At 44.0% G+C, this 12,794-nt stretch overlaps 1 protein-coding gene across 5 annotated transcripts in view; it reads right to left on the bottom strand.

Annotated features, from left to right (window-relative positions):
- Positions 1 to 12,794, bottom strand: part of GIT1 (GIT ArfGAP 1) — a 209,102-nt gene that overhangs the window by 16,798 nt on the left and 179,510 nt on the right. For 4 of the 5 annotated variants that reach the window (XM_068270339.1, XM_068270342.1, XM_068270340.1 and 1 more), the window contains 2 exons: positions 6,379 to 6,531; positions 2,085 to 2,300 (listed from right to left, as the gene is read on the bottom strand). In XM_068270339.1, coding sequence (XP_068126440.1) covers positions 2,085 to 2,300; positions 6,379 to 6,531 — 369 coding nt within the window. The remainder of the gene's footprint in view (positions 1 to 2,084; positions 2,301 to 6,378; positions 6,532 to 12,794) is intronic. The other variant, XM_068270341.1, reaches the window with a different exon arrangement.

Here is a 12,794-nt window from a genome sequence, read left to right as displayed (position 1 = left end):
TTGTGAACGGTTTCAGGCTGAAAGCGGTTCACTATCTGTTTGCAGTAAAAGTAGCCATACGATCCCTCTCTGATCAGATTCGATCAGAGAGGGATCTATCTGTTGGTCGAATCTGATGGCAAATCGAGCAGTGTATGGCTACCTTTAGTGGTTAATCTGGGATCTCTGAAAGACTCAGAGCTGAGATAAGATGGTGATTTACTAAAATGGAATGTACAGGGAGAACTGAAGTTAGGCCTGGAACCCACTAGCATTATGTTACTAAGCCATTTCTATGCACTTGTGATCTGAAAAGCTCTTGCTAATGTAATGCTATGGGTGTGATCCCACTAAAGAGATGTGATTTTATAAAAATCCCCCACAGCATTGCATTAGCAAGAGCTTTTCAAGTCCCTAGTGCTTAGTAAAGGCTGCTAGTGGGTTTGAGCCCTTACACAAGCTTTACTTCAACCATCGAATCAATTCCAGCTAAACACGCTCACAATTTGCATGCGCTTTGAAAGTGAATGCATTTTCAGCACACAAATACATATCGTGTACATACTTGTGCACTCATGTGCAGTGCATTTTTCCACAGAAACATACATATTTTAATGCAAAGGAGCATTTAAAGTTAACCATAGTTAACTTAAGAGTGATATGGAGGCTGCCATATTTGTTTCCTTTTAAAAAATACCAGTGGCAGCCCAGCTCATCTATTTGGCTTAAGTAGTGTCTGATTTACACCAGAAGCAAGCATGCAGATAATCTTGTTAGTTCTGACAATGTCAGAAACACCTCATCTGTATATGCTTGTTCAGGGTCTCTGGCTGAAAGTATTCGAGGCAGAGAGGGTAATCAGATACTTACATTGCTGGTCTCCATGTGCCACATGCACTAGTTACGATCCTTCTCACAGTAACAGCGCCCCCTAGGGGATGCTGTTACTATGGGATGGAATGCAGGTACAGAAAGTAATTAGTACATGCGGCTCTGGATCCTGGCAATGTATCTGATTACCCCCTCAGCCGCTGCACCCCCCTATCGTGCTGCTCCCCCCACACAGAGGCGACGCCATGGCCCCATTACACCACTGGATGTCACCACAGCTGCAATTAATACTGCAGTATATGGTGCTGCTCAAATTGTCTTTTTTGCACTACGTATTGGCTTGAGTGAAACGTTTTGGTAGCACAAGAATAGCCTAGTTTTGCTGTGGTGCAGTAAAGGTAAGCTTTAGTCATAGAAAACCATTGTGCCTAGTTATACCTACACACTCTGGAAAAAACAATTGTTGCCCAAAATGATTATTAGTATTCACTTTGATGGCAGTTTGGAATGAATGGTCCAGGCATGATCTGTTACAGTCAACAAATAAGTTAACAGTGTCTAATTGGAATGTACACATATATACCCAATAAAAACACAATCCTAGCAGTTTACATTAAATGATTTACTATTTCAAGTGAAAACAAACAGTAGCTCTTTGGAACCACTCAGTAATCAGCTTATGCTGTATAACCTTAACCTCTTGTGAGAGCATTCTCACAAATGACTTTCAGATTTTCAAAGAAATATGAATTTCCAATTTCCCATGGAACTTTTTTTTCATATTTTTTGTCAATAAAGTTAGTTAATTTTAAAATAAATATTTTTTTGTGTGGATGTACGCTATTATACGTAATCCGCATTTACGACTGCCAACCATGATACTCTGCAGCATTGTCTGACTGGCCAAATACTTCAGAGCCTTGTGATTGGCCTAAAAATTCCACAGTATTCAGATTTCTGCCTTACAGTACTGATTCTCTAATTGGTGCAATACGTCAGTCTTGTGACTTGTCTTTTTCCGAGTCTCAGTAATGCTGTATTCCGCGCAATTCTGATTTCCACCGCGGAAAGTTACAAACAGAAAATCTGAGATCAGAATTAAGAAGCTCATCCCTAGCAATGAGTTACTTTTCTCAATACATTAGTTACATTAGTAAAGAAGCCCTTCATGCCAGAGACAAATCATAATCTAGGTGTTGATGAACATTTAACCACTGAATACATTGCAGAACCTGGAAGAGGCAGGAAATTATCATAGAGATAGGTATATTTACCCCAGAGTGGAACGGCTGCAATCGGCTGTTAAGATCATCTGTGGATTGGCCAAAGGGTTTTAGTGCGGATCCGGGCTCATACATGGAGAAGGCCTGCCTGTCCCGTCGGAGAGCAGCAGGAAGTGGAAGTTCTATTCGCTCAGGGTTGGCTGGAGGAGGAGGTGATGGGCCCGTCTGGTGTCGGATCTGTGAGTTCTCCGACTGCAGCTTCTGAATCTACGGAACAAGCATCATAAGTAAACAAAGGATTTATTACTTTTCCAAACCTTTTCAGGACCAGACGGCTGTGGCCCCTTAAGGACAAGAGCCACCCTTTCACTATTCTGCCCTGTAATTGGCTCACAGTGATCACTGGGTCAGGAGCCAATTAAATGACTGAGATACGGAAGCCCTGCTGTCACTGAGCGCAGAGCGAGAGCTTGCGGTGACGAAACAGCAGTGCAAATGGTGAGGACGGCGTGATTGCACGGCGGCGAACAGTGGGAATCTACGTCCTGTCAGAGCCACACAGGCACCAGCAGGACATACATTCCGACTGTCAGTCCAGAATTGGTTAAAGGAAACTGTGAGTAAAATATGGACGCGGTCATCCTTATTCCATTTCAAACAATGCCAGTAACTTCACTACAGAGGTGTAGTAATAGTGGATACAAAGGTTTCAACTGAACTAGGCTTGTGGATGCAAAACGCATGTCATGTTGCATTATATCACCGTGATGTATTGCTGTGTTTTTGTTTTTTTTACTTACCTGTATGGAATATTTTTATATGACTTATTAAAAGTTATGTTTTATTAAATACTACTATACACATTATAAACCCTCATTTGTGCTGTGCTTTCCCAATATTTATGTATATACAGTACAGAGGGGGAGTGATATTGCATTAGCCAATAGCCGTCCATATAAACAGGTGGAGAGCAGGACAGTAACTATACCTCCCTGGTAAGTTTTTTTTTTTTATGAGATTCTTGGGTTGAGGCTCATTTTCTGCAGAACACTTATGTTATATTCACAAAGGGGCATGTCAGTGCGTCGGACAATATAAAATCACATTGCTAACTTGATGCAGTTATATTGAAGTGGTACATTCACATCAGTGCATTATCAGTGTGGTGTGTGGGAATTCATCCCATAATGCGAGGCATGCTGTGTGGTATCGAGACAACGTGCTTGTTTACAGTTGCAGCCATGCATGCTTTTCACTGTAAGGGTCCCATCATGCCCCTAACGCACGATGAAACTTTTCCCCTCTGTTGCGATCCTGTTTTTACAGGAAACGCAATGCCCCAGAGTGAACTTGGCACTGGTTAGGTTCACACTATGGGCAAACTCTGACAGTTTTCTGCAATGGCAAACAGATATGTCAGCCGAGTAATGTTATCTATTGGATTTCTTCACACATGTCCGTTGCTGTGATGGAATCCCTTCTTGACTTTTTTAGGCAAGAAAAGTCATATTACACTTAAATTTAACTAGAACAACGTATTCTAAGTGCATTTTATATGATGAGGGGCCAAGCGTACATCAAAAGGGCCCATGGTAAAAAGGGTGCAGGAGATAGCCGCTAGTAGAATATCAGTAAAAATTCCAATATTCTACTGACAGGTCTTACCTGGTAGACGTGTGGCTGTAACATGTATCCAGTTTGCACCGGTGTCCCTCTTATAGACAGCTGGGGACCAGACTTCCGGATCGCAACTCTGCCAAGATCCATGTGACCAGATGACATTGCCGCTGCTGACGTATGGGGCGGTACGGTATACCACAGCCTGCTCGTGAGTAGGGGACCCAGAGCAGTGGGGTGGCGTCTGGTTACTATGCTTGCCGCTGAGTGGTAGAAGTGAAACCGCCGCTGCTAAGCAACACAGCGGTAAATGGGGAAGATTTGACAAGTCACTGAGGACTAAAAATAAAGTATAAATAGTAGAAACGTATTAAAATAGACAACGCGTTTCACTCAGTTTTATCAAGTCGATATTAAAACAAACATGGCGACAGCACATTATAAAGACTAGAGAATTAACATTCATTGCACATTAGCCAACAGGACCAAGTGGTTTTTGATGATTGGATGAGGTACTGGGGAGGTAATTAATACATTTTTGCAAGGATCCAATGGATGCAAAATCGTTCAGTAAAGGAAATGTGCAGAAAATAGTAAAAATAAAAACAAAATACCGCAGGAACCAAGGTTTCAAATCAGACCCATGTGCACTTATAGATGTCCATACAGTCCATGCACATTCCTAAGTATAGCACATTCGTATAGTTAAAGGCGCAGAATATATAGTTAAAGGGGAACTGAAGAGAGAGGTATATGGAGGCTGTCATGTTTATTTCCTTTTAGACAATACCAGTTGCCTGGCAGCCCTGCTGATCCTCTGCCTCTAATACTATTAGCCATAGCCCCTGAACAAGCATGCAGCAGATCAGGTGTTTCAGTGGTTCAGACTTATAAGTCTGATCTGACAAGACTAGCTGCATGCTTGTTTCTGGTTTTAATCAGATACTACTGCAGAGAAATAGACCAGCAGGGCTGCCAGGCAACTGGTATTGATTAAAAGGAAATAAACATGACAGCCTCCATATACCTCTCTCTTCAGTTCCCCTTTAAGGCTAGAAGTACAGAAGAAACGAGACACCATGTGTACTACAGGAGAATTGCACTCATTGAGTCACTATGCAGGTTGCACTAATATATATTATATCTCAACGATTATTGGCCATTACAAAGTACATAGTACAATCTGGCATCACTTAGGTTAAGTTTGTATAACCAATTCTGCGGTATTCTGTTTTTATTTTTATTATTTTTACTATTTTCTCCACATTTCCTTTACTGAACAATATTGCATCCATTGGATCCTTGCAAAAATGTGTTAATTACCTCCCCAGTGCCTCATCCAATCATCAAAAACCACCTGGTCCCTCCTACTTGATGACTATTGGCTAATGTGCAATGAATGTTAATCCTCTAGCCTTTATAATGTGTTGTCGCCATGTTTGTTTTAATATCGACTGGATATAAAACAGAAGGCGGACCTCTGTGAAACGTGTTTTCTATTTTAATGGATTTCCCCTTTTTATACTTCATTTTTAATCCTCAGTGACTCATCAAAACTTCCCCATTTACCACTGTGTTGTTCAGCAGCGGCGGTATCACTTCTGCCACTCAGCAGCAAGTGTTGTAACCAGATGCCACCCCACTGCTCTGAGTCCTCCACTCACGAGCAGGCTCTGATATACGCTAGAGCCCCATACGTCAGCAGCGGCAACGTCATCGGGTCACATGGTTCTTGGTGGATTTGCGGAAGCCTGGTCCCCAGCTGTCGGTAAGAGGGGAACCTGCGCAAACTGGCTGATACATTTTACAGCCACATGTCTACCAGGTGAGACCTGTCCTAGACAGGATTGCACGTAATTGTTAGGATTTCAGAGCGCTCTTCTTGTCTTTTGTCATTTGTCTCCAGTGGATCATCAGAGCAGCCTGAACCCAGATTGGCCTGATCGCAACCAGGGAGTCCACTTACTCCCATTTTGGACAATATTCCACTAGTTCATTCCGATAGTAAAATATCAGTAAAGATTACCGATATTTCACCATGACCTAACTTAACCCTAGCCTAACATTAGCCCTCTCTCCAGAAGCCTAACACTAACCAATCCCCCCAATTCTGCCTAACCCTAACCCACCCCCAGTAGTGCCCAACACTAAGGACCCCCCAAGGTGCCTAACCCTAAGATGTCAACTCCCTGGCACTGCCTAGCCCTAAAACCCTCTCTGGTGGTGCCAAACGCTAAGGGCCTAACACTTCCCCCCCAACCAATATTTTCACACTATTAATACTTCCGCTGTTTTTAAGTGACTTTTTATCCATTTCAGCCAAGCAGAGCTGTTAAAAAAAACAATGACACCTGAAGATAACCAAGATGGTCACCTGCAGCTGGAAAAGGAGGACCTGTCACTGTTGTACTGGTTTGGAAATATTTTAACTTCGGATCAGGTCACACATTCATGTTGCTATGCAATGCACTAGGCCATGTTTTACAGAAACTCACGGTACCTGCATTGCTCTCCATTGCAACGGTGCCCCCACTCAATTACACTGAATTGGACAGCTCTGTACGTCCCTGGAATACATAGTGACCATGAGACAGCACTGTCATCTGGTGTACCTGTATATTGCACACCATAATCAGCCCAGCAGCATGTAAGGGTGAACAATCCCTAACCTGGATGTCAGGTCAGTCTGTTTTCTGCACAGAGGAAGTCTGTAGACATAGGTCCTCACCTCTCTCTGAAGTCGGCGCAGCTCCTCACTCAGGTTGTTATTCACTTTCATCAGCTGTTGTACTTTGGCATCAGACGTTGCGAGAGCCTTCTTCACTTCCAGGTACTCCTGTAAAGTAATGGGCCCATCTGAGAGGTCTGAGGAGTCCATGCTCTGCATAAAGGATACAACCCGGGCTCAATTCATGTTAAAGCCAAAACTCTTGTATTTTTTTTATCTTTATGGACAGGATAAGGTCAATACTACTGTCAGTATGTTATTGCTGTCTGTGCCGCTGAAGAGGAGATCCATTACATTTATTACTTTATTGGAGCACTCAAAAGTGGCTTTCCGGAGGGACAACACTTGGGGCTCATTCCCAGCTAGCAAAATTGGGCGCGTTTTCGTTGTGGACTTGCACGGTTTTTGGTTCTCAATAGAATCCCGTTATACCAATTCCCACCAGTGTGTTTGGGTTTTTAAAACCTAAAAACGCACTGCTGCACACACACTCTTAAGAAAACTGCATGCAGTTCAACACAAGTGACTAGTACAGTGATTTACAATAAACTGCATATGCACAAAAATGCACAAAATTTTCTATGCTTTTTTGATGATAACAAGACTTTACTTGCTAACAGAAGTTGTAATGCTACAAAAATTATTTATTGTAGCCTGTGAAGCTATATAGAGGAGATCTTTCCACACTCCCTGCCCTATCCTGTTTTAAAACCTATTAAAGGTACATGAAAAGCATGAAATGCTCACTACCATAAAGGCCGGTTTTACACTTGAGGTGAGCGTTTGCGGTGCAATGTCCCTCCCCTGCCGCACTGCACAAAATCACACACATGACCCTGCGGCAGAGTACGCCGACAGGGTCATATGCATAGCGTCGCCCCCCTGCACGCCCGTCAATGCGTGATGTACTGGACAGGAAGTACATCACTGGGATTCCTGTCGTTCTGCAGCTTTGCCCCTGCATCAGCTCGGCGGTGGATCGGGCACTCCTAGCGTGGCGCGTTCAGTGTGCTAGGCCCCATTGACTTGCATTGCCGTTGTGTTACCCTGTGGTAAAACAGTAATACAAGTGTAAAAGGGGCGTAAAGCGGGTTTGCTTTATGCCCCTTTTACATTTGTATTGCTGTATTACTGATGGGTTTATCAGGAAAAAAAGTTCCAAGTTAGATACTTAGTAGCGATGAGCTCCGGATGAATTCCGAATCGGTTTCATTCGGAATTCATCCAGATAATTAGTGCAGCTGAGCGGGCGGGTGAGCGGGGGTTAACTTACCCAGGCTGCAGTCTTCTTTAGTCTGTCCCACGCTGCATTCCAAGCGCATCATATGACTACCACGCTTTCTCCTCCAACCCGGAAAGAGGAAGCAGTGGTAGTCACATGACCGCAAATTGGAACGTAGTGTGGGACGGATTAAAGACTGCAGCCTGGGTAAATTAACCCCCACTCACCTGCACCAATTATCTGGATGAATTCCAAATAAAACCCATTCGGAATTCAGCCGGAGCTCATCGCTAATACTTACCTCAGTAGAGGAAAGCCTCTGGATAATCCAGGGGCTTCTTCCATCCTTCTCGACCTTCTAGCACTGGGACCTTCTGAACCTACTGTATTCAACAAGAGCTTGTCAAATATGTTCCTGCAGCAGAGCTCTTGTCTGTGTATGAACGCAGCCACACTGCATAAGGGCAAGTACAGCCTGCGCAGTAACACGAAGCCGCTTGTGCAAGGCCTTTCCCTCTGTGCCCCAGTGGCTTTGTGCTACCACGCAAGTGTGGGCCTTACTTGCTCCTGCACAGGGGGCCGCACTTCTACACGGATGGGAGCGCGGCCGTTAAGAAAAAGGGGCCCTGCGAGCATTGGTGGGATGGCTAAGGATCAGAAGCCTGTGCATCATCCAGAGCCCCCCCCCCCCCCAAGTTTGTTTATACAAAGACAGCAATAATAACATGACTGAGTTTCAACCCCTTCCTGGCCTAATCCAAATTCTCAAAACATTTTGGCTAGAACTGAGCTTTTACTGAACATCATTCTAGAGTAACCCTACTCCTCAAAAGAAAAAGGCAGAAAGAGCTGAGTGTCAGTGCTGGTAGCCATTAGACAGGCTTCTTAGTTCATGGATGTCTTTTAATTTGTATTGTTCCTTATATGATGACAAAGTAGCCTCACATCTCTACTGAAGTCTATGCGGAGATATATGGACTCTCACCAAACACTATTCATCAGGAGAACAACAATGTAAACTGTTTTTATAGCAGAATACCCCTTTAACTATAAAACAATATTTCTTCTACTGTATCATGGAAATGCTGCTTATCCTCTTTTCATAAAACAGAACTGTACTCTACCAACCACCTCTTGTTTCCCACATATTCCATTAGATTGTAAGCTTGCAAGGGCAGGGCTCTCTCACCCTTTTGTATCTTGGAATGTTACACATTTATTTATATTAATTTGTCACTGTAACTACCAACTCTGTACTTTGTACCAATTCTGTATTTTGTATATTGATGTATACAATTGTCTTTATTATTATGTACCCCATGTTTGTTTCTCACTTTGTACAGCACCAGGGAATATGTTGGTGCTTTATAAATCAATAATAATAATAGTTAAAAAAAAAAAAGTGTATTAAAGCAGAATAAAACCCAGCATTTTTTCTTTGCTCTAAAAAATTATTTACAGCATATTATATACAACCAGCATTTTTTTTTGTACTAGACCAGCATTCAAATGGTTATACACAGGGCTGGAAAGTTCAGTGCAGAGAATTGTGGACGCATCCGAAGAGTAGATTATGTTCTCTTGTGTTTACTTAATTCAAGTGAGGAATGTGACACATTCTCTGACTGTGCAGGAGCTGGTGGACACAGACATACACTCAAAGCATTTCTGAATTCAATACATAATGAATAAAACCAGTTATTAATAAAATGCAAAGTCAGCTCACAAAGCAAAAAAAACTGTACTTTGGGAACGTATAATTTCTAAATGAATAATAATACTTATGCACAAATGCAAATATGATGACCGTATGGCAGGGGTCTCAAACTCGCGGCCCGCGGGCCATTTGCGGCCCTCGATACATTATTTTGTGGCCCTCGCCGGCAAAAGCTTCCTTATAGTTCGCTTCAGTGCTCCCAAGTAATCCGCCGCATCCCCGCCGCTAAACGAGGTCTGCAGAGCCCCCAAATCGCCCGGGGGGCAATCCGCCGGCATTTCCTGGAAGGGCTAGAGCTTTCAGCTTCAGCTCTGCCCCTCCTGACGTCAATCGCCGCCTCTCCCCGCCCCTCTCTGTGAAGGAAGAGTGAGAGGGGCGGGCAGAGGTGGCGATGCGCTGCGATTGTGAAATTCCTTATGCGGCCCAGCCTCATCCTGACTTTGCCTCCTGCGGCCCCCAGGTAAATTGAGTTTGAGACCCCTGGCGTATGGCATATAAAAAGTAGGAAAACATGTTTTTATTGAATATTATGTCACAATTTTATACCGCTTTAATGATTTAACATATATATATAAACTAATTTTTAAAAAATGATATATCATAAGCTGCACAGGCCAATATGTAATTTTTTTTTATTGGGTTCTCATTTTAGTCTGCAGCCAGCTCTGCCTTTTTCAGACAGAATGGTGGATTTAAAAATAGGCTTCCTTGTTTCCAGGATAACTGTACACTATTTGACATGCAGAAATTTCCATTTTCTCAGCTCTCTGCTTGTCTGAGGAAACAACAAACGTTTAGATACTAAAGTAAACCCAAGTTATCCAATGTGTAAGGGTTTTTCGCCTTCCTCTGGATCAACAGGGATATGTGAGGGAGCAGGCTGGTGTTGTACTATGTTTTCTGGTTGAACTCTATGGACGTATGTCTTTTTTCAACCCAAATAACTATGTAACTATGTAATGTGAAGGCAAGCACCAAGTATTGGATATAATGCATGTTGCTGTTGTTGCCTCTGCTTTACACTAGATGGAGCAGCATTACTACATAACCGGTGAACGGAATCATTTACTAAACAGTCAATATGACAACTGTAATGAGGCCTACTTGCTAGATGAAAGGGAAATAGTTTTGTTTTTTTAAAATCGTATATTTAGAACAAAAGGGAACAACATAAACTTCAATAATCATGGTTGGAAACATGGAGTCTATGTGGCTTGTGCTCTGGGCATGCAGGAGTTTAGTCCTAGGATCTTGAGGCAAGCACTGTTGGCAAAATAACCACAAAATATACTGGTGTCCCAATTGGTTTCCTCCTATATTGGACCAAGAGCTCGGGACATTAGAGTGCGAGTCCCTCTAAAGCCTAGGTTCTCAACATGTTGTAAGATTCAATCCATTACAGTAAGCTTTAAAATAATGACAAATCATATACTAACAATCTTGCCTAAACGTGCTCATGCACTCGGGGAGCAGCCTGCAAAAGAGGGGCCCAGAGCTGTAAGGATGTCTAAACTTATACTTCATTAGGTGTTTTTGTCACTACACTTTTGACGTCTGTGAAGATTACAATGTCCACACTGGTTTTATGACCCTTGCAAGATGGAATCCAAGGCTGAGAGGGCCACCAGGGGTAGGCAAGGAAAAAGATGTGATCACTGGGGGGCATCAATGCTTTGCTGGGGGCCCCCATGATTTGTAGTGATGTCCTTGCATACAATTATCGAATTGGGAGCGGTAGAGCCTGCATCATCTGCACAGCACAGAGGTATGCAAGCATTAAAGGCACGTACCTACCTAAACAATTAAAAGCCAATAGGAATGTCTGGAAAGCCTTCATTCACAATTATGGAGTACACCTAACATTCTTGTGCCAAGGGGTACTTAAAGTGAACATAAATCATAAAAAACAGAGTTTCACTTACCGGGGGCTTCTAACAGGCCCCTGAATCTGCCGTGTACTCGCGCTGTCAACAAGAGGTCCTCCAGGCCCCTGCAACGCCCCTCTTTCTCTGGATGTGCGGCCCAATCCTCGATCACATCCCCTGGGTATGGGAGCGCTCTGCGCATGCGCAGTACAGAGAAATCTCGACTACGCATGCACAGAATGCTCCCAGCAACGGGAGCGGGATCAAGAACGCAGTGGCCGTCGACTCGCCTATGCAGAATTCAGAATGCAGAAAGAGGGGCGCTGTGGGGGACTGGAGGATCCCTCAGTGACGGCGCGGGTACAGATCATGTAAGGGGCTGGTAGAAGCCCCAGGAAAGTTAAACATTTGTATTATTAACCACCCTGGCGTTCTATTAAGATCGCCAGGGTGGCTGCGGGAGGGTTTTTTGTAAATAAAAAAAAAACTATTTCATGCAGCCAACTGAAAGTTGGCTGCATGAAAGCCCACTAGATGGCGCTCCGGAGGCGTTCTTCTGATCGCCTCCGGCGGCCAAAATTAACACGGAAGGCCGCAATGAGCAGCCTTCCGTGTTTGGCTTCTCCTGTCGCCATGGCGACGAGCGGAGTGACGTCATGGACGTCAGCCGACGTCCTGACATCCGCCGCCGGAACTATTTGTTCCGGCTGCGCAGGGCTCAGGCGGCTGGGGGGACCCTCTTTCGCCGCTGCTCGCGGCGGATCGCCGCAGAGCGGCGGCGATCGGGCAGCACACGCGGCTGGCAAAGTGCCGGCTGCGTGTGCTGCTCTTTATTTCAGCAAAATCGGCCCAGCAGGGCCTGAGCGGCAGCCATCGGCGGTGATGGACGAGCTGAGCTCGTCCATACCGCTAAGATGGTTAAGGTTCCCTTTAAAGGACACCTGAAATGAAAGGGATATGGAGGCTGCCATATTTGTTTCCTTTTAAAGGGAACCTTTAAGAAAGGATATGGATTTTTACTTTTAAAATAATACCAGTTGCCTGACTCCCCTGCTGATCCTGTGTCTCTAATTCTTTCATCCACAGCCCCTCAACAAGCATACAGATCAGATGCTCTGACTGAAGTCAGACTGGATTAGCTGCATGCCTGTTTCAGGTGTGCGATTCAGCCACTACTACAGCCAAAGAGATCAGCAGGACTGCCAGGCAACAGGTATTGTTCAGAAGGACACATCCGTATCCCTCTCAGTTAAGATTCCCTTTAAGCAATACCAGTTGCCTGGCTATCCTGCTGGTCGTCTGCCTCTAATACTTTTAGCTATAGACCCTGAACAAGAATGCAGTAGATCAGGTGTTTGACATTTTTGTTAAATCTGACAAGATTACCTGCATGCTTGCTTCAGGGTTGTGATTCCTACACTACTGCAACCAAATAGACCAGCAGGGCTGCCAAGCCACTGGTATTGTTTAAAAGGAAATAAATATGGCAGCCTCCACATACTTCTCGCTTCAGGTTCTCTTTAGGCTTGTTCACAATGTTCACTTGCTTTGCAGAATAATTCTGCATGTCAACTCACTGCCTGTACAATTCTATGAGCTGTTCACAGTACTG

The sequence above is a fragment of the Hyperolius riggenbachi genome, chromosome 2, assembly GCF_040937935.1.
Source record: "Hyperolius riggenbachi isolate aHypRig1 chromosome 2, aHypRig1.pri, whole genome shotgun sequence".
In the NCBI taxonomy this organism is placed as follows: Eukaryota; Metazoa; Chordata; class Amphibia; order Anura; family Hyperoliidae; genus Hyperolius; species Hyperolius riggenbachi.
The sequence above is the reverse complement of the archived record's forward strand: the minus strand, read 5'-3'. Positions and strand labels throughout refer to the sequence as shown.